At 39.1% G+C, this 22,895-nt stretch overlaps 1 protein-coding gene across 1 annotated transcript; it reads left to right on the top strand.

The window, feature by feature from the left end:
• Positions 1-554: 554 nt before the first annotated feature.
• On the top strand, positions 555-21,652 carry LOC6726713 (5-hydroxytryptamine receptor 2B). Its single transcript, XM_016176098.2, has 8 exons — positions 555-1,041; positions 10,659-11,777; positions 15,756-15,980; positions 16,042-16,240; positions 16,715-17,155; positions 19,068-19,418; positions 20,216-20,512; positions 21,106-21,652. Exons 2-8 carry the CDS (start codon positions 10,730-10,732, stop codon positions 21,293-21,295), a joined length of 2,751 nt encoding a protein of 916 aa, XP_016033191.1. The 5' UTR covers positions 555-1,041; positions 10,659-10,729; the 3' UTR covers positions 21,296-21,652.
• The last annotated feature ends 1,243 nt before the right edge of the window (positions 21,653-22,895 follow it).

Here is a 22,895-nt window from a genome sequence, read left to right on the forward strand (position 1 = left end):
ATATCTATTTTTTTCAAATTTCTCTCGATATGCCGACCAATTTTAAAGTTTCTTCGTTTAACTTTCACTAGCTGAGAAACGGGTATCTGATAGTCGACTATATTGTACGCTCTTGTTAAATTATTTTTCTGTTTTTTACTCACCTACATATATGCAAATACAATACAATCTCCCTTATCCTTTTTCTTTTATACGTAATTTTATTTTCCAAAGACTTATTATCATTAAGGTAGGCCGATTGGGTTATCAGCGTAAAATATAAAGGTTTTACATTGTTGCAATGAAGTTTCAGTTCCTAAATTAACTACAAGTCACGTAGCGAATGCTGAAGTGGGAAAACCTCTCACACAACAACAAACGCACACATAAAAAAAACAAAATAGAGGGGGCAAACAGAAGCTTTTCCACGACGAATTTTCAAAACAAAAGCAGGAAAATTTCCCACTATTTCGCGCAAGAGAGAGAAACTCAGAGAGAGAACTGTGTGATGCCGCTGCTGCTGTTTTCCACTTGCTTTTTCTGACTGAATGGACCAGTTTGGAAAATCGACACAATCAGTTTGTTTTGAAATTTCGCCGTGATGCGTTCGCTTTCAGAGCGCTCTCTCCACTCTTCCAGAAATAATTAAACACGATAAATACACTAAAAAAATATATATAGAAAATGGATACGAAAGTTAATAGTTAAAGATATTACGGAATGCATTAAAACGTTTTTAACAACTGAAATGGGTAAAAGGTACTGCAAAAAGTACTGGTTGAATACGCAAGAACAGTTGTCAGGTGCAGTAAAAGTGTGAAAAAAAAGGAAAAAAGTGTTAAAGGGAAACAATCAAATGTGCAAATAACTAAAATATACATATATGTGTATGTGTTGCCAAACGACTGCAAAATGTGGGTCTTAGGATAAAGTTTTTACAAAGTCAGTGACTTTGTATACGTACGCATTTAAAGCTTATTATAATTTTAAAATGTGTATTAATAAAGAAACAAATCGAAGAAGGGTAGCTAATTGGACAGCTAATTGCGTTTAGTACAAAAGGTAAGTAAAACAAACCTCTTTCTAAGGGAAAACAAAATTAAGAAACATTTTTAGAGGCATATATTTTTCCACCTATATTATCCTGTTTCTCGCCTTTGTATCTGGGATCCAACCAAACCCCCACATGATTACTCACATGTCAGCAGAAAAATAAGATTTATTACCAACGAACACAATCCCAAATGTGGCCATTTCTTTTTGTCTTGGTTACCTTTTGTTTTACCTTTCTACTGGATGCCTTACCCTTTTTTAGGGCTTAGGTTTCTGGCTGAGGAATTCAACTGTTTAGCTTTTTTGCCACCGCTGCAGTTGATGTCCGTAAAGTTTTAATGAGGCATAGAGGTGAAATCGGCATTATGCCAGCCTTAGGCCGAATCCTGCTGTCAGACCAGCTGTCATTAAGATGAAGTAATTTCTGTCGTTTTCTGTGCGGTGCGTAGACATACACTTTCACGAAAGTGAAGTGGACAGACTGTAAAAGTTAAGTGGACCGAGGAAACACAAACACAAACGCTGATTACCTCGAGGTATTAAACGCCTCCTGGTTGGTTTAAGCCAAAATCGAGGGTCTGTCTGTCAGCAACAGGCGGTGAAGTTGTGACACTTTCGACAAGAGTGTTAGCCATAAACATAGCTAGGAAACTGTAAGGTGTTTCGACATCCATTTCAAGGACATTGCCAGTGCCTGTGACGAACCACAAATGGGAAAACTCTATTGTCACTTTAGCTTTAGTTAATTTATGGTAGGGTCTCACTATACATAAATCTGTAATATTTACAACACTTTTTCTTCTCTCAATTCGCATATTTTTGGTTATTGGTGTACGAAGATTAAATGAATAAAGCTTATTTCTAGTTCGATGAGAAAACAGAAACATATGTGCAAAATTTAATATTGATGGATTTTTTTCTGAATTTGAGATATAGCAATTGATCTGCATCTATATACATTAAAATACTCAGTCATCACAATCTATATATTGTTTGGGCATCAAAAGGCTAGAATATTAGAATATTTTGACCTCTCGATCTTTGTCTAGCGTGCGGCAAGTAATAAAAATAAACAGAAAAAGCTATATCTTTTACCCCCGCATACCTAATACTATTTTCAATTTATGTGCTCCTACAGATTTATAGATTAATAGATTTCCTCATGCACAAACAATTTTAAATTTCTGAATTCAATTAGCTTTCAATTTATTTTGGCATTCGTTTACTTTAACTGCAGAATACGTTGTTAAAGATCTAGTGTCGTGCCATTTGTTAACCAGTTTACCTAATTAATTTAAAATTAAGCTATTGGAAGGATAGTGAATAAGGAAAAATATATGGTGCGATGAAAGTAACAAAGCTTCGCTATTTTAATTAAAAAAGAGCCAAGCTATCGAATACAAAAATATCTCTAAATTGGGCCTCCTGTAAAAGTGCTCCATCTTGAAAGTGGTTTAAAGTAAATATTTTGTTAAGGCAGAGATTCCGAAAACAATAAGTTCACTGGGCCTCATCCATCCATTCGATCGATGTGCTGACGCCTGTAATTAATTGTTTAGCCCGTTGACTTTGAGCAATTGCTGAAACATTCTTATGCCAAACGGGCATTTGAAAACTCCCTCCCTCCCTCTAATCGACATATCATTTAATTGGCCGCTGTACAAATTGCTCACGAGCAATCAGTATCAACAATCAATAAATATTATTCCGTTAGTACGACCTCTTAGCAACTTTGCATGATTTGTCATCCTCATTGTGCTCACTTAGCTTACTCATTTCCCAATACGATTTTCCGTACTTCCGTCTGACCATCGAAAATGATTTATTTTATTTGTTTTAAAGTATTTGAATTAAGTGTGTTGAATCAGTGTAAATATGCAAATTAATTGACAGTAGCAATCGTAACATTGATTGAGGTAAAGTGGAAGGGGATCCTGCAACATCATATTATTGCTATGTAACATAAAGCCATTTGGGAGATATGATTTCTAGATTGTGTTAATGGGTATTTAATTTTAATATACCCACCCCATTAACATATTTCATTCCCATTTCTCGTATCAAGAGCGATCGATAAAGTAATAAAATATAAAAATATAAAAGTGACAGTTTTGGACCGTTTGTGGATGTTAAAGGGGGCGTTGCGTAAATGTTTTTGGTATACCAAAGGAAATTGACAATTAATAAAATAAAAAAATATCAACATTTGGATACAAACTTGAATTGCATCTTTAATAGTTCTTGAGATCGAGGCATTCATACGGATATGGCCAGATCGGCTTGTCTGGTGATCATGATCAAGAATATATATACTTTATACAGTCGGAGAAGCTGCCTTCTACCTGTAACATACTTTCTAACGAAACCAGTATACCCCTATTCTTTCCAATTAAGGGGTATAATTAAATTAGAGATCAGAAATTAGTCAGGCAGATTCTGTGCTACTCCCCTTTTAAAATTTATATCAGGAAATTAAGTAAGTAGAAAGAAGAAATGGTTTTACACACCAAAAAATGGATATTATTAATAGTGTTATTATTATAAACGCACAAAATAAAACGATGTTTATAAGTTCCCAAGTTAATGGACTGTAAACCTCATTAGGATCCAATGCACAATTTCTTAAAGGTCGAGGAAAAGGAATTCGAAAAATGCATGCAAAGGTCTTAATAGGTATTCGGTAATTGCGAGATCTTAAAGTATCAAATAATTAAGATTAGCCAACCAGCAAATGGAAATAAATTAGTTGGCAAAACGCTGCTTTGTCTTGCTGTTTTACTAGAAAGGCTGATGGCCAGAGAACAAATGTCGCCAAACAAATGAACGACAAGTTGTATAACACGAAAGCCAGCAAGTAAAACATGAATAAATAAAAAACAAACACGCTTCAAATGTTTTCCCCATCGTGCACGTGCTCATCCTCCTCGATGTTTGTTTGTGGATAAATAAGTCTCTGCACAACGTGACGTATACGCGATGTGTTTCTCGCAGTCTTACATACATAAATACACTGGCCTGGCCCGCCTTCCATTATGAACGCATCGCAGGTGAAAATACTCTGCTAAGTGAGTAGCAAGGGTCGGTGTGAAATGCAGGGTGCTTGTGGGCTGCCAAATCTCTTAAGGTGGAGAAAACCAACACAACACTTACTAGGACCACCTACGACTGACTGCCTTGAACTACTTCGCACCGCAATGCCTATCTCAATGTGCATTAGTGGAACTTACACTTGCCGACCGAAAATGTCGCGGTTAAGGCAACATGAACCTTATAGCTTTTACGTGTTGCACACACATTGGGAAAAAATATAGCTGAGATAGAAAGATTTTTGTACTATACTCGTTTATTTTTGTACTCTACTCGTTTATTTTTTATCGGTATAACCAAGTTTTTAAGAACAGCAAGGGTATGCACGCTTCGGCTTGCCGAAACCAGCTTCCTTTCTGTTTTTTTTAGAGTGTGCAAGACTTTTAGGTGCAGGAGCATTCCATTAGTAAAAAACTACACATGCAATGGTACGTACTAAACAAAATAGATACGTAGAGTAAGGAGTGCAATAGATCCGTTGAAAAGTATATAACAGGTAGAAGGAAGCGTTTCCGACCATACAAGATACCCATACGGGTATCTGATAGTCGAGGAGCTCGGCTATAGCGTTCTCTCTTGATTTATTTTCAACTCGCTCATGCGGTAGTGCGGTCTCGCTTATTTAACCATAAATCTGCCCAGTACATTTTCCCACGGACCGAGCAAGGAAGATAACTTGCCAAATGGCAGAAGTAGTTGTTTTCATAGGAAATTGGATTTTGAAGATTGAGTTAGTCTCGCACCTAAAGTCACCAGAGAGTTTCCCAATTATTTATGCAAATTCAATTTAAACGAAGAGCAACAACTACAGATGGAAACATCCTCACATTTATGTTTGCTGCTGGTCAAGTGCAATAGTTATTACTTTTACAATGTTAAATGTGTTGGTAAGATCTGACGATAGTTGATTCGTAATTGATGTAGGCTACATATTCAATAAACAAACCGGCTAGTTAAGAGCTGTCAAAGACAATGCAATTCTCATGTACAGCACATTCGTACAATCGACTACGAGACGCACTAATACTCACTGTTTTTTTATCCGTGCAAACGATAGGTGATGCATCACCTACATCACCTATCGTTTGCACGGATATTCCCAAATAGACACCAAACCAGGCCAACAACCTGTATATCCCGAGATACCTATTAGTCCATTTGTCGATAACATAAGTCCACAGCCAAATATACAAGTTATTGAAATCAATATGACATAAACATTTCAACATTGAACCCAGTCGTGAGCATAAAAGCTTTGACCAATCCAAATTAATAAAGCAATGATTCAGCCTGCAAACCTATTCATCAAGCCAAAGTTTTGACCAATCGATATCTTGTGATCAATATAAATTATGCAATAATAAGAATAATGCATTTTTTAATTCAGTTTCACATTGAAATTCTCAATAAAAAAACCTTTCCCTTAAAAATCCGCTAAGCTACATTAAATACAAAAATCGTATTGTTTTTATTTTATATCCGAAGGAAAAAGAAAACTTATATATACATATATGTATGTATTCTTCACTTCTATAGTCAATTTAGCCATGTCCGTCGGTTTATACACAACAAATTTTTCAGTTTCGATGAAACTTTTTCCTTTCCTTCGTATTGCAGACAGTATACAATCCTCAAGGCGATTGGACCACTATATACTATAGGAATAATTGGAAAAACTATGTAACTTATGTAACTATATAACTTCGATGTTATGATTTCGTTTAATTTAATTTATCAAATAGAAGACTTACATGAAACGAAGGGAAAATTATTCTAAGATAAGAAAAAATAAATAATTTCGTTGGTTGATCAATAAGCACTATCACTGAAACTAGCAGCCATCGCAGTCAAAACAACATTTATGTATCTCAATTACCTCGATCTTGATTATATCTGATTTCCGCATGGGTATATTAGCTTCGCAATGCCTTTAAGAAAATCATGTTACATTATTTCTATGAGGACAATATGCAGTTTGGTAGAGACTTATTGGGAAAGACGAATTGAAATTATTTAATTTTTAAATTAAATTGAAAATATTTTCAAAAACCTGCTTAAATATTACTAATATTGCTGGATTTTTCTCTCTATTAGACAAATTCTAGAAAAGCCTTAGTTATCAGTAATCGCCACCCAAGCATGCGAAAAATGCAACGACAATTTGTCATGGGACAGTATCCCTGAATTGGACACCACACAGTTCAATGCACAGTGCACTTTTTAAATGTATATAAATATATATTCATATATATAATCCCCACGTTATTTGTCTCGGTTTCGCGTTCATTTGTTTCGGCGTGCAACGTGCTTAGAAAGTTTTCTATCTGAACTAAGGGAATGACGAATTTCTCGGAGCAAGTGGTCTCCTTCAGTTCGTTTACATTTTGGGACAGTCACTTTTATGACCAGGCATACATCTTCTCCCTATGTTTTTCGTGGAGGCCGAAAGGTCGTATTCTCCATTATTCCATGTCTAATGGCGGCCATTATTGGAAAAATGCGTGAGTGGCGGTGTGGTCACAAGTTATACCCCGAAATACGAGGAAATATAATAAACGAGTTAGCGCCAAAAACCGCCAAAAAGCGGTCAACAGCATCCACAAAGGGAGTCTTTTGGCTTTGAACGATTTAATGAACTGCCACGCCCTAATTTTAAGAAAGGGTTTCGCTATTTTTCAATTTAATATATTATTTGCCAATTCCCTCAACCTCTTTTTATATCGAGTTTAAAAATAACCGCAAATTACAGGTGATAGGGAATGGAAAGTCGGTCCCGACTTATGCAAATTCCAAACTGGCGAACAACAACGGTTTTTTCAACAGTGTTGCTCATGCAAGTAATATTCAAGGATCTTATTGTGTGCGCGGTATCAGGTTATCTGTTATAAAGTTGAATTGAAACCTATACGACACGGCTGCATGAATATGCCCGGCCAAGTTCGAGAACAACTGGTGTAATACGCATCAAATGTTGGCTATAAGCACGTGGAAATTGAAACATGGAAATAGCCAGAGGTATGGCGAATTGCAAAATGAATCGCCTCGCTTATAACCAATTGTACAATGAACCGCAAATTAAGCCACACCCGAGTGAAGACAGCAGCGACCACTGAAACTGACACTGGAAATAAAAAAAAAAGCATTGTTAACACAGTTGGTTTCCCGGAGAAATAAATAAGATACATCCATATATAACTTGAACAAGTTGGATCTCACTTTTGAGAGAGATCGACTTGCTCGCATGACTGATTGGACGCATAATCGAAGTATTGAATTTCAATCAAATAATATATTTCCTGATTTGTCTATCGCTTTTCTTTTATGCAATTATGCCACAAACATTACTGTAGAAATAAAAGAAAACTGGATCAATAATAATATCAGAACATTGTTATTCCTTAATTTTATTTTTTATTTTATTTTTTTTTTTTTTGTGTTGCCATTTTATTGATATACAAAAACATTATAAAAACATTATATGTTATATATATAACACCACTTATAAATTTATAATAAATTAAGATTTTAAGGCGTACCGAGTCGTAACCAATAAATGGGACTCGCTCTGAACAAATGTATCTCCTAGCCTCCCCACAGTACTCATTTCGAAACAAAGGCGTTGTGAGTGATTCAAGTGAGTCCCCTTCAGGCCTTGACTTTAAATTGCAGGCGCATCTAGCCTCTCGTTACGAGGACATACATACATACATATGTGGATGTTTTGGCCACGTCGCCACTCAAATTAAGTTGGCAAAGTGCACTGTCAAAGCGCATTTCATATGCATAAGGGACCCCCCTTGCATCTTCCGCCCATCACCTTGCCGTGTTTATCATAGTCCAAGTCCAGTGTGTGGTTAGCCCGCTTCTGGAAACTATGGGGGTTAGCTTCACCCAGGCCACCTGCATTTCAGGTTGCACACAACAAAGCTCGAGCCACAGAATAGTTTGTAATTTAATGAAAATTCCATAACTCGAACTTTCCCAGCAGTTAGTCTTTTTAAGTTAATAAATAGAGATTGTAAAGAATCTAATGAAAAAGATATTAAGTGAATGAAGCTGCACCAGCAAAATACCAGAAAAACTTTGTTGTTTGTATTTACTCGTTGAGTAAAGCGTATACTAGATTCGGTGGAAAGTAACGAATAGATGCGAAGATCCGAGGACAAGGATTACTAGCTGAGTCGATCTAGCCTGTCCATTCGTCTGTTCGTCAATCCGCTCTAAAATTTAGATTAGTCAGGCAGATTCTAGTGACGCTGGGATAGTTTTTTATTTAGAACGTTGTCACACCCACTCTACGTCCACAAAAGGCGAAAACTTTCACGCCCACCCTTCTGAAAAATGTCTTGCCTTTTTATTTTATTATTTGTCTTGTCAGTTTCTATGGACGTGGCAAAAATATTTGGCCACACCAAATCGAAAACCCAGATCCTAAGCCTATGATTTTTTCTATCAATTAGCTTATATTTTTCCATCTTTTCCCTTTGCAACTATGTGATGTAGTCATCGGAAATTTCCAATCCAAATTATATATGGTCAAAAAATGATTTATTTCACTATCTTCACTATGAAAAACAACGAAGATTCCTAGAAATTACATGGAGCGAAAACCTTTGCTATGCTGTAAAATTCCTAAATTGCAACTGTTACATAGAAGCACTTGCATAAATCTAATTGCTTGTGCGCCATTTTTAATTAACTGTGAATACCTAAATACATACATATGTTTGCACAAAGACTCGTTATCAGTGGCGACAATTTGTGCGAGTGCCTAATAATAACAGAAAGAATCCTAATCAAACAAGGGGATCGCTATAGTCCAATTTCTCGAATATCAGATACCCGTTACTCAGCTAGTGGGATTGCGAACAAAATATTTGTTTCAAATCGATAGAAGTTTGTAAGCGTTAAGTGGGCGTGGCACATCAGTATACAAACTCTTTCTTTGGAATCTGTATGCCTAATCTTAATCTTAATGTTAATCTTGACGTTCATGCAGACGGACAGACAGTTAGACGGACATGGCCAGGTCGACACGGCTAGTGATCCTGATTAAGAATTTATACTTTATATATAACTATATAAAAAGCTTTCTTTTGCCTATTACATACTTTTCAACAGATCGAGTATACCCTTTTACTCTACGAGTAACGGGTATAAAAAGATGAAAATACGAACCACATTTTAAATGCAATGGCTCACGACAGTGCTGCCGTTTTGGCTCTGTTTTGAATAAATCTTTTCTTTTCTAAACGTTAAAGTCGGAAAAAAATTAAAACTAAAGGCACTTTTAAGCAATACCTTACATTTTCATGGTTTCGTAATCAGTTTCGACTATCCACGGTGTTCATCATGCAAAACTTTGGATTTCTCAACGGCATCGTTCATATAATTCTAACTTTAGCTTATTCCTGTCCGATATTTTGTACATTTTGATCTGTTTTTTCGGCCGCTCTGTCCGTTCTTAACTGACTGCTGGCAGCACTGTCTGACAGCCTTATTTGGAACTGACGCAAGCACAAAAGCCGCATTCAAGGCTGTTAGAAGGGGAATGGATGGATGAATGTTTGGCAAAAGGTCAAAGGGAGCGTGGGATCCTTTGTTGGCCGCGTCATTTAATTCAAATCGAGTCGCCAGCTCTTGTTGACACTGCCATCGTCATCGCGTTATCGACATCAACATCATTATCATCTGATGCATCCCACCGGGCTCAACTCTTCAGCTGTCATTCTTTGAGAGGAGCACACAAACACATATCGGAAATATGGCAGCTATGTAGCAGCTATTTGCCATTGCCTTTAATGAACATAGAATGCGAAAAGGCCGCGTTATACCATAAATTCCATTAATTGGTCTAAAGCAATCTCCAGGTCTTAAAATATCTTTACTGTCATAGAAAATGTCAGTTCACGTAGTGACGAAGCAAACTGGGAATTTTTTGCTGGGAAAGTGTTTTTTACTGGGTGCGGCATCGAATAAACTTGAAGAGAAGAGCTGATTTCTGTGCATCAGTTATATTTATTGAATTTTGTATTTTATTTTTTAATATGCACTAAGTGCATAATAAATCAAATAAGGGGCTGCCTTAATTAATTGATTTTTTCGAATAAACTTGAAGAGAAGAGCTGATTTCTGTGCATCAGTTATATTTATTGAATTTTGTATTTTATTTTTTAATATGCACTAAGTGCATAATAAATCAAATAAGGGGCTGCCTTAATTAATTGATTTTTTCGGTTAAATCGCGTTCTGTCTGCTCATTTCATGATTTTTCTTTGATGGAAATATTAGTTATGTAAGGATATCTTAATATCTTAAGAATTATGGGTTTTGTTCCCGATTTAAGTGAGAAAAGATTCAGATGCAAAAATTATTTACCATTATTTGTATGCATTTTTTTTTTGGAATGTGAAGTGATTCCACAAAAAGAAGTATAGTTGGGGCTGCCTTTGCGGTTACTTGACATTCGTTGTAAAATGAATATCCTTCATTAATTAAATGGGCAGTAAATAAAATCGAAATGCATGCTTTTCTTTCAGCAAACCTTCTTTGTACTGCTCTGTACAACAGACACTTCTGCGAGAAGGAAGCCCCACAGCTTTAGAATGAAATGGAGATGCAAAGCTACTCTGGTCATGGACCATCGACAGGCACATCAGAAACAGCAACAGCAACAGCAGCAGTTGCATCTGCATCAGACACAGCAGCAACATTCACACGGCGACACTTCAATTGTCGGCTGGAAGAGGCGGATTGGCCTGGGGTTCGCCAGCCGTTTATTGACTGCGACAGCAGCCACACCAACAGCACATCCTACACCCCCAGCAGCAGCAACAACCACTTCCTGCCCACCGACAACATCCTCATCGAGGGACGCAACGACACATTCCAGTGTGCACGGCAAGCTATCGACGAAGCGGAGCACAGCGCATTCTATAGCTGCGATGGGGAAAGCCCATTGTCTGAAAACTGCACATTGAAGCTGCAAGCGCGACTGTTGCGATGGCCGTACGAGGCGTATGAGCACTTTCGACTGGCAATCAACGGGGCCCTCAGTGATTATGCTAGTGATACACTTAGTGATAGTTCGAGCTGCGATGCGGGAGGCATGGTGTTGCAATGTGAGCTGGGCCAGGCCCAGGAACTATTGCTTTGTCATTTGCAAGAGCTCGAGAGGGAGCCACTTCGGGAGGTGGAAAGCGCGGAGGAGAGCTTCTCCAACGACAGCCTTCTGCAGGCCTTTCAAATCGAGCTGGGCACAGAGCGCGATGGGCTCTGGTCCTTCCTTAATCTAAGCGAGCTAATGGAGCCCGATCACGACTTCCTGGGCATCATGAATGTCACCAACACCAGCTTAGATATGATTTTGCCGAACCTAACAGCCCTGAACACTACCACCTCCACTGCAGACTTGGCCACCGAGCTCGCGGTAACAAAGAGCTTTCTGGACTACAGTCCCCACGGCTACGATTGGCTATTCCTGTTCGTAGTGTTCTTTATCTTCGCCGGTGGCCTGGGTAATATCCTTGTGTGCCTAGCCGTGGCCTTGGACCGGAAGCTGCAGAATGTGACTAACTACTTCCTGTTTTCCCTGGCTATAGCCGATCTCCTGGTCAGTTTGTTTGTGATGCCCATGGGCGCGATACCAGCTTTTTTGGGTAAGTGCGTGCTCGCCTTTGAATACTTTGAATTGGCAACTAAAATATTGTACCTAAAATAATTTGCTTAGATCTGAGAAATAGTTTAAACTAGATGCGTATCATTAATGTATCAAAAAATGCGACTAATACGCATGAATTCTTTTGACGCCACTTTCTCTACACATAGTCTGCCGGCCTGGTCCATTGTAATGGACAAACTTGTTAGCCTTGTTGGCTAGCTGCTTCCCCTTGGGCTCAATTACACTCTTAGCGAAAAGAGAGTTGCACTGAGAAAAGTATACTTAAGCATAAATTATGGCAGTAAAAATAATATTTATTGTAAAATTTTTGTATTCGATAATCCATTCTTTGGTGTGCTTCTGTGCACCCATGCAGAGGGTATATTGATTTTAGTCAGCAGTCTGTCACACAAGTAAAAAGTGCCACGTGATCATAAAAAAAAGAAAACAAAAAGGTTTTCCCATTTGTAATAGGTTTACTAATGAGTGGTATATGTAGGTTTAATAATTGGGTGAATTAAGTTGGATAGACCAAAGACACTACAATATTCTATTGTCTAGACTTACTTGATCTAACTGGGCGAAACGTTTCCGACCCTATAGAGCAATAGTCGCCCACTCTCCCTATGACATGCTGTTGTTTTCCTGCCCAACACTGACCAAAAGCCTTTAAAAAAATTTAATTAGTTATATTTTTCTTATTAAGAATTTAAAATTGTGCGTTTCAATTTTCTTTTTTGTAAAGAAACTCACTCTTCATAAAAAATAATTTTTCTCAGTGCGCATATGAATAGTGCAGCATAATGGCAATTTTTTGCTAAATAGCATCTGACTCCAGCTTTCTGCTGCAGTGAAAAAAAAGAGCGCCAAAAACGAAATGAAGACGGATGCAAATGCAGCGAAACTTTAACGCTCTTCGTATTCCCGTAGAGAAGGGGCAGGGCAATTTTGTACGCCCTCTTGTTCAGTAGACTTTTTCGCAAAAGACACACTTCGTCCTCATTGGATTAAATAGGAAGTTCCAAACTTTCGCTTGCTTTTTATTTGTGGGGTAGCTTGTTATCTACGCATAAAGAGGTTTCCAACTATTGCCAAGGACCAACATAATCTCTCAGATGCATATCGGCAGTTACTCCAAGAGTAATAGATAAAAGGGATCGTTTTCAACCATATACATTACATATAGACATATACAGTTCGTTCATCCGTAACTCAAACATAAATATTTTTGATAGCCAAAATATCTAATCCAAACCGAGAAAAAATGCATAAGCCCAATACTGTGTCTATCAAATGTTGGTTAAGCTCACACCCAGCCTTGGATAAAGAGAGACCTTTGGCGTTGGATAGAGAATCTCGACAGCAACATGTGCCATGGCTTATGTCTAATGAAATATACTTACCTAACACTCTTATCTAAATCAATACCAAGATATTGCTCACATGATATGTTACGCCGTTCCTTGCTGAAATGCCTCAAAACGTTCGTGCGATCCTAACTATCTGGAAGGATAAGGATATTGGAGAACTTGCCAAGATTGCAGACGAGATGCTAGAAACCATGGATGCAGCCATCGCGCCATGAACCGCAATCTGGCGATCAACCAGTAGAGTGTTGCCCATATCATCACCGCATTGGAAATTAAGCTCCCAAGGGAAGGTCCCATGCTCCCTCGCGCACCTTTTAAACGTTTGCTGATCTTGCCTTCAGTGCTGGACAGTGAAAGAAAAACCAACTACAGCAAAGATCTTAAAAAAACGTTATCAGAAGACCACCTTCCCAGCATGGCTTTCGTATCGACTCTGGCTTTGTGGTCTCTGTTATTCCTCAAGCAATTCGATCTTAAATTGCAAGCGGAAAACTCACTTATACCGACGAAGACATGCTAGTTGACGTAAACTTTGGACTCCGATGTTGTCTTCTCTGGCCGTTCATCGTGACTGACACCAAGGTAACCATTATTGGAGCACAGTTTTTCCCATTATCATCTCCTTGTCGAGGTTAAAACGCAAAAAATTGATCGTTGCCACAATAGGTATATCGACACCAAACATCACCCTGTATCCACTATTGATTACAGATTCCAAAGCCTTTTACAAGAATTTGTGGTCGTTACTGTACCAACACCAAAGACAAATAATCGACACGATGTACAACACTACATCGAAACAACAGGAAGCCCAATCTCAAATCGCACGCTACGTTTCTCTGGTGACAAACTTTTAAAGAAAATTACTTTTTGCTCCAACAGGGCATTTCGAGTCCTTTAAAAAGGCAGGCCACATTTTTTGAAGCAGCTACACAGATATAAATGTCAGAATGTGATATTCCTAAAACCGCTGTTTAACACCACTTTCCCTTATGGGCTTCTCTACATTTTACAATATATTTCGAGGCATCACTTTCGTATTGATGATATCCTTATAATGTCAGACACGCCAGATGAACACGACTATCATCTTCGAACCGTTTTGGAGATTCTTCTCAAGAAATGTCGGCATTATTGACTATTATCGCAAATGCCGGCCCCGTTCGTCATATATCCAGCCACCCCTTTCAGAACTTTTTAAAAATGTAAGAGAAAACTAGCAACGCTAGATCGTATGGACACCAGATCGAATATCCTCCTACAATGCATGCAAGCGAAGTGTGGCAGCTGCGGCGCTACTGGCTGATCCATGACCTAAGGCACATCTGACTGATGCACAAGTGATTCTTCTGATGTGGCGATGGGAGCGGCATTAGAACAGTTGGTCTATGATCATTGGCAGCCACTTGGTTTTTCTTTGCATCAACACGGATCATGAACCGCACGGCCTGAACAAGCATCACCAAGGCAACTTGGTCAACTTAGATACATTTCGCAGTTTTCGTCCGCACTTTCCAGGCTATGTACAATCCCCAACGTCAACGTCAACAAAGCCAACGTCTGTCAGTCCAACGCAAATAAAGGAAACACAGGCAACTGACTACGAGCATTTAAACTTACTGCAAGGAACTACTACAAGTAAGCTTCAGCGAATCCGCTACCATGAGAATGCAACCCTATATTGTGACGTTTCAAGGATGATCTCAAATCTTGTGCAGCAGAGATATTCTACGGAACAATAATACGGTTACCAAACGAATTTGTTCAAGACATCAATACAAACGTAAATCGTAGAGTAAAAGGGTATACCACCAGAGGTGGAACGTCGGGATCGCCGGAACTATGAAAGATAGAATTTTAAGATTAGGCATGCAGATTCCAGATGCATAGGCCCAGCGCAAGTTTGTTAACTGATGCTAACCACGCCCACAATAACGTCCACAAACCGCCAAAAACTGCCACGCCCACACTTTTAATTTCCATTCGTATAACTATACCTATATACACATGAGCTCCACTTGGTGGCGGTTATATTATTACTAAAATTGAATGCCCGCTACTGAATTTTTTAAAAGCAAAGTGCAATATATTCGTTGATTATTTTGGTCTTTGGCAAAAGAGTACACTTGATTCGTTGAAATTATGTAACAGGTAGATTACACGGCTTCCAAGCCTATAAAGTAACTATTTTTTGCATCAGAGTCACTAGTCGAGCCGATTCGACTGTCATTAAGCACAATTTGTACTAATTAACTGAATTCGACTCGCGGCAGGAGTCATTTCGAGTCATTAGTGTTTTTTTCGATTAAGAGCGTTCGCTCGATGGAGTATCTTCTGTATATTGATGTCACTATTAACTGTCTTTTGTTAAGCAATTAATCCTAAAAAATATCAGTTCGAGTTAAAGCTGCATATGATAAAAACAACACACGTTTGGTAGATTAGAAAACTTTAGATCAATGTCGAAATTAGGGTATACCCAGTATATAACTTAGCAAATAAGATGAACTTTTATTGAGATTCACATATAACACTCATAAGTAGAAGTATCCGTATCTAAAGATCGAAATCATAATATCTATCTTACTTTTTATCGTCCTTTTCAGGCTATTGGCCACTTGGCTTTACCTGGTGCAACATTTATGTGACCTGTGACGTACTGGCCTGCTCATCCAGCATATTGCACATGTGCTTCATTAGCTTGGGACGTTATATGGGAATAAGAAATCCACTGGGCTCGAGGCATCGATCTACGAAACGATTGACTGGCATAAAGATAGCCATTGTCTGGGTGATGGCCATGATGGTATCCAGCTCAATAACAGTTCTTGGTAAGATACAGAAGGGAGGAATTGAAACGTTGCTACAAAAGCCTATTTCTTGTGCATTTAGGTCTGGTCAATGAGAAGAACATAATGCCCGAGCCTAACATATGCGTTATCAACAATCGCGCCTTTTTCGTGTTTGGATCTCTGGTGGCTTTTTATATTCCCATGCTGATGATGGTTACCACATACGCATTGACAATTCCCCTCCTCCGGAAGAAAGCGCGATTTGCCGCCGAGCATCCGGAAAGTGAACTTTTTCGCAGGTAAGAGTATAATGGCATACTCGTTATACGGCTTCCAGTTAATTCCTCAAAAAATCGTGATTGTAAACATACTGAAATAATATATAACGAGAATTGCGCGACTATCATATACCCATTACTTAGCCAAAAGTAAGCTGACTGTAGTTTACCGCTTGAAATTGGCAAGATAAAAATCTGCACACAATCGTTCTACTAAATTTCCGGTTAAGAACTCGCTCTTTCATCATCTCTCGCTTCCTTCTCTTTAAATACAGCAATTTGTCCCATTGATTGGCCAATCGAAACTCGACCAAGTGAACGAATTAGACGTTACTCAATCAAGCATTGAATTATCCCGTCATCCCTCTTGCTCTAAAAATCCCTACACTAAAGAATGTCACCAAAATTTCAAAAGCTATTAGCTATTAGTTTTTTCAGAAGGCGTTGTACACTTTTCTGAGTGCATCTTTGATGCTTTTACATTCATGTTTCCAGGTTGGGTGGACGCTTCACCCTAAGGCCGCAGCACAGCCAGCAGCAGTTGCAGATGTTCAGTAGCTTCTCTGGCGGCAACAACAAATTCCTATCAATGGGCGACAGCAATCGCAACTTCAACACTGCAGGAGAGATGGAGGCTGGAGTTCCTAGCAGAAGGAGGGGCGTAGAGCCCGCCGAACGACCTTTGATGCAACAGCGAACGGCGAGCAGCAGGAGCATGGGAACGGTTAGTTTCCGTAATGTCGTGAACGGGACTAGCGGAGCCGCAGGAAGTGGGCGCAGGACGACGGGCACTGCCCACAGCAGCTTCCGGTTCTCTGGCGGCGGCATCCTGCGGCACTCGTCGTCGTCTCCCGCCTCGAGCAGCCACTCCGCCAGCACTTCGCGTTCGAGCTCCTTCTGGCGCAAACACGGCGGCTATCCAAACCTAATGGACAGGTAATAGGAAAACACTTGAAAGCATAATTACGTGGTGGCGACTTACTGCAAATTATGATTGGATAATTCCCAAGGCGAGAGTCCACGATGGCACTGAGGGTGGCCGAAAGGTTTTTAACTCACGTAATATAATCCAAAAAATGCTTCAATATCATCTGTTGTGTAAGATTATGATTATGTAAGCTACCGAGAAATCCTGATTTCGGAAAATTAATCACAAAGGAATTCATAATCTTAATCACTCAATGTCACGTGAGATAGTAGTTCACAAGCCAGTACCAATTAGTTTCTGCCACATTGATGTGTTTGGGGCAAGAGGCACTCCACAAAATGGAAAGGAGGACCCACGACAGAGGAACACATGTCGCGTCCGTCATAGTTGCCTGCAGTCCAGAAATGGCGGAAAGTACCAAAAAAGCTTTCTTGGTTAGAGCAGAGTGCAATCAGAAATGCCTCAGAAGTTTGCAAACGACTGCCGTTTGCCAGCTGGTTGTCAGCAGCATTTTAGCATTAATAAAATAGAGCGATAAAATCACTCGACCCAAGGCAAGGACAAGGGGTAATGAACGAATAAAAGCTTCGCCGTTTTTTGACGTTTTTTGTATGTCGCACAAGTCTCCATAAAAGTGTATGAATTCCTAATGAGGAAGGAGTCCCCTGCAAAACCACCCATGGGAAATATGACAAGTTTTTCCCCAGTGCTACTCGTACAAAAAATAAAGGTGTTTTCTTTACAAATTATAAGTTGGACATTTCTCATACTTTGTTTCCTACCATTTCTCCAGGCGCCACTCAGAAATTGAAAAACTTTTGGCCATTGCGATTCGAGTATTACTTCTAAATAGTTTATCGCTGTTCCTGTTCCTAAGGGTCAGGTGTGGTCGCTTACTTGATGGTTTTTTAGAACCGGGCATTTGAAATATGCTTAACATACTTCACTGCAAAATAAACAATCATTTAGTAATTCAACTAACTAACGGCTTAAATAGTTGTATATAAAATTATACAAGTTATTGACTAAGCATGATTATTTTGGAACTTTTTACTATTTCTTCGCTTACGTTGGATACGTTACATATAGCCTCTTAGATAGGCGATCTTCCTTGTACTAATCAGGCCATTTCTCTCGCCATCCGCATTCAAAGCATTCGCTGAATTTCAGGCTCTGAGGTCCCCCATCCAAGAAATTTTATATCATTACATTTGGCTCCTGGAGGCACCGTACCCATCATTACATTAGAAATGTTATTAACTGACGTGTTTGTTACGTAATAGACACAGAAATCGAGTGCCTTAAGTTTAATATCTTACTTTCGCTCAGCAGTAAAAGCATCTACTTCTTAAACATAAGAAATAATTTAAAAGATTTGTTTATTTGTCTTTCATCGTAAAAATCTGTTGTTAGAATGGGAAGAGCTTTTCAAAAATATTTTTTTCAACAGAGAGGGAACACGAAATTTCATAATTTTTTTGGGATATCGATATATATTGGGGAACTGTTCAAAAGTGTGGCCGTTTTCGGCGTTTTGTAGGTGTAAGTAGGGCGTGGACAAAGTGTTTTTGATAGACCGATAGAAATTGGAAAGGCAACCAATAAAACGGAGAAAAATAAAAATTTTTTTCAATAGTATGGGCGTGTCTGTTTTGGCTGAGATCTCGGATCTATGGTCGAAAAAGCTTCCTTCTGCCTGTTACGTACTTTTCAACGAATCTAGTATACCCTTTTACCCTACGAGTAACGGGTATAAATAGTCACTGTTACAATCGTTCTAATCTTCTAACCAAATTATGATACCATCATTAAGTTGGAAAATTATTCGAAAGTGGTCTTTCTCAGCTTTGTAAATTACAATTTGAGTATCGATTTCAGACTGCCCATACATTTAACACTTTCTTTGGTACCACCCAACAGCCATCCAAATCGACGGGCCTCAGTGCGTGTCACCATCTCCCAGCCACAATTGGGTTACCCAACCAATGTAGGTGGAAATGGAGGTGGAGCTGCTGGAGCGACGGAGGTGGGGGCTGGTGGCAATGGCTCATCAGCCGGCAGAACGAGCAACTCATCTCCTGGAGGCACGGGCTTGATGAAAATCGCAACCATCCAGGGACCGACTCTGAACCAAAGTCAGGCGACTGGAGGCAATCACCTGGTGCAAAAGGTAAAGCCGACGGCTTTAAAACCGGAAGAACCACAGCGCAACAAAGTGAGGCCCTTTAAATTTGGCTTCAACCGCGTTGCCACGCCCACCCTCAATTTGCGGTAAGTAATGATGTCGACTGAGGATAACGTAGTAATAAGTTTTTACTCCAAGCGTAAATTGTTCTAGTGGTAAATCGCTTAACGGTTGAAGTGGTTTCGTTTGACCACTAATAAATAATACTTTCTATCTTATATTTTAATATTAAGTGGCGATCTATAAACAAGATCATATATTTATAATTGAATCGAATGAATCGAACACGATTTAACTAAGTATCATCATTTTTAACACATGTATTTATTCATTTAACCGATATCACTAGGTTACAAAATGATACATTGACGGGAAACAAAAATTAATGGATTATTAGCTCATATTACTCACCTACTAACAATAAACCCGAAGCAAGGATTCAGAAAACTAAAGATAGGCAAGCGGATAATGGGTTAATACATTTTCAAAAATTGTGGGCAAGTGTAACTTTTTATATTGTGTCTTTTTTTTTATTCGAAACAAAAACCCGTTTTAGGCCTTTTTTGACGTGCGACAGGCAAGCGGATCTTTTATTGGTCAATTTTTTAACATATTCCATTACCAAAGACACTAGAATTATTCTAGTGTCTTTGATCTAGCCATGTCCATCGAGCTTTTGGCATTATTTACATTAATAGTTTCATGGAACTAAACAGCGTTTGACTACTCCGAAGACAGTCGAGGAACTTTACTACAGCGTTCTCTCTTGTTCATTTTACTATAGGTATTCTCACTAGCTGAGTAAAGGGTATCTGATAGTGAAACAATAATCATCATGGCTTAACTTTATGGTTAATACTACCAATTTTCTTTTGGCTTACAGTTTTCTAAACAATCGCAGCAAACGAAACAGCTTGTCGGCCAATGCCGTTGCCACGGAGCAGAAGGCCACCAAGGTGCTCGGATTGGTGTTCTTCACCTTCGTTCTGTGCTGGTCGCCTTTCTTCATCTTGAACATTATATTCGCGGCCTGCCCCGAGTGCCAAGTGCCGGAGCACGTGGTGAACACCTGCCTTTGGCTTGGCTATGTCTCCTCGACGATCAATCCCATCATCTACACCATATTCAATCGCACGTTCCGGGCGGCCTTTATCCGCCTGCTCAAGTGCAACTGCGAACGGTGAGTAGTAGAGCACTTAAGTTAGGGAGAGTCACTGCAGCCCAGACGCGGACCCAGTGCCGCACTAAGAAGTCTCCTCCCCCAACCGACGAAGGCACCTCTAACTAAAATTCGTCGCTGCCGGGTGCAGTCAGACGGGGATGCAATTTATTGCTCTGGGAGTGCATTCTGCTGGGAATTAATGTGCAACGTGACGTATGATTGATTTTTGGGGATTTGTTTTACCAGAGGACTGCAGACAAGAGACGTTTGTGGCAGCGACTGAATAAGTAGCGATGGGAAATCCAGAGCTCTTCAAATATATTAAAGGAAGAATAAGTTCGATACTTTGAACTTAACAAGCAGAATGAATGGGAAACTTTGTAATACGACTGTTCTTTATTTTAAAGACTTACTAGAATTGCCACACATTGAAAGACATCAATTTCGTAAACATTAAAAGCAAACTATGTCGAATGGCAAATTTATTTCGAATTAAAAAAGTATTCAAAAGTATCGGACATTTACTGACTTCTTTCTGACTGAAACCCAATCGACTCGAAATGGCTTAAAATGGCACAGCCAATAACGCAGTTATTGCCATCCCATTGCAGTTCCGGCCGCCCGCTGCGCTATCGCTCTGTGACAGAAGGACGCGGCGCTCTCAGCCTGTGCGCCCCTTCCGCCCTCCCGCTGGCCATATCCTTCCAGGGGGCGCCTCTCATGACGCCATCCACGGCTAATGCGACGCCGATGAGCGAGTTCCGCGCCAGCTGCCGCACAGTCACAGACGACGAGTGCTGAGCCACGAGGAGCACCATCCTGCATCTGGGATGCATCGAATTTATGACGACGTAACTGTAATTAGCGGCTTTTCCTAGATAACTTCAGGGAGATCAATGCTAACCTTTCAATCACAATCAGTTTGATGAATTTTGTAGATGCTATAGAGAAAATACTTAACTTTAGTCTCATCGCATATCATTAGAAACAAAGGAAGGTTCAAAAATAGAGTGAGATAGTTGGCGGTACAACGCGGACAGTTTTTCACTTTCACGCCAACATTCTAGACTTAGTGATTGCTTTATTTCTAAGTCAAACACAAAATCATTAACAATAAGTACGATTAGTGCAAAATAAAATAAGAAAAAGTAAGTAAAAGTATTCGTTTTCTTACCCTTTAGTTTATACTGGGAGTAAGAGTCGTTCGTTGTATGTAAATTTATAAACAAATTTTAATCTTATCTTTTTGCAAATGAGCAAAATAAATAATTACAATAAGCGCTTTTTGCTAGCATCTGGATCTGCAAAAATTATACTTTCATACACTTTATCAGTAAAAACAGCCAGGTCGATATAGCCATCTTAGCCGTCTTAGTCCGGCTCTTAGTTTTAAAGCTATCTGCATGAAACTTTCAAATTGGTAGCACACTCGTAGAATCGGATGACTACATCATATATACAACTGCCATAGGAACGAATAACTGGAAAATAAATGTATCTTTGTAGTATAAAGCTGACATTTTTAACGCGCAAAAGGAAACTTTTGCGACCATACAAAGTATATATATTCTTGATCTTGATTATTTAAGGGCCCTATCAATTAGGAAACCCCGCTCCGGAATATCTCAATTCTAATCAAAACGTCCGTAAGTCATTTAGTAGGTAAACAGATGCTCTCAATGCGATTAGTGGCCAATCCGTCGCTCGTCACCATCCAAAAACACCCAACCACGTGGATACCTAGGCAATCCGCTAATTAACACAAAGTGGTCTTTATTTTGCCTGCCTCCTGCTCTTTCCAGGTGCTTTCCTCCTGGGATCCGCGTCATTAGCCCCTTGTCGCTTGTCAGCTGGGCGAAATCATTTAACAATTTATAAGCAATTAGAAGAGGTTGCTGTGTCGAAATAAATGCATGTGTCATCACAATGTGGCAAACTATTTGCGAGCAAACTGAATTGAGCTTCTCACCCCTTGGGTTTTCAAGGGCTGACCTATTTTTTTTTTGGATAGAACCATTTTTCGGTTAAAAAAACGTTTTATGACACACAAAGCTGATGTGGAAAAAAACGAAACCCCCACGAATAAAATTTAACGCCCAATACAGGATAGGGTAAAAACAGCCTTTGTGAATCCACTACCTCAATTTCGCAACAATCTAAGCCGAAAGTAAATTGGATCAAAATAAGAAAACTGGTGGCCTCCACAAGTTACAACAATGTGTCTATAAATGTTGACTACATTTTTCAGGAAGTAAATATGTAAATGGTGCCAGAAATGAAATGGTGGTTTACCACCAATAGCACCGCAAAGGAACTGAATCTCCTAGGAATAACACTTCTCTCGATATATAACAAAAACATATATATATTTAAAATCATTGCACAATACGCTAAACATAAT

Source organism: Drosophila simulans, chromosome 3R (assembly GCF_016746395.2).
Source record: "Drosophila simulans strain w501 chromosome 3R, Prin_Dsim_3.1, whole genome shotgun sequence".
NCBI classification, from domain to species: domain Eukaryota; kingdom Metazoa; phylum Arthropoda; class Insecta; order Diptera; family Drosophilidae; genus Drosophila; species Drosophila simulans.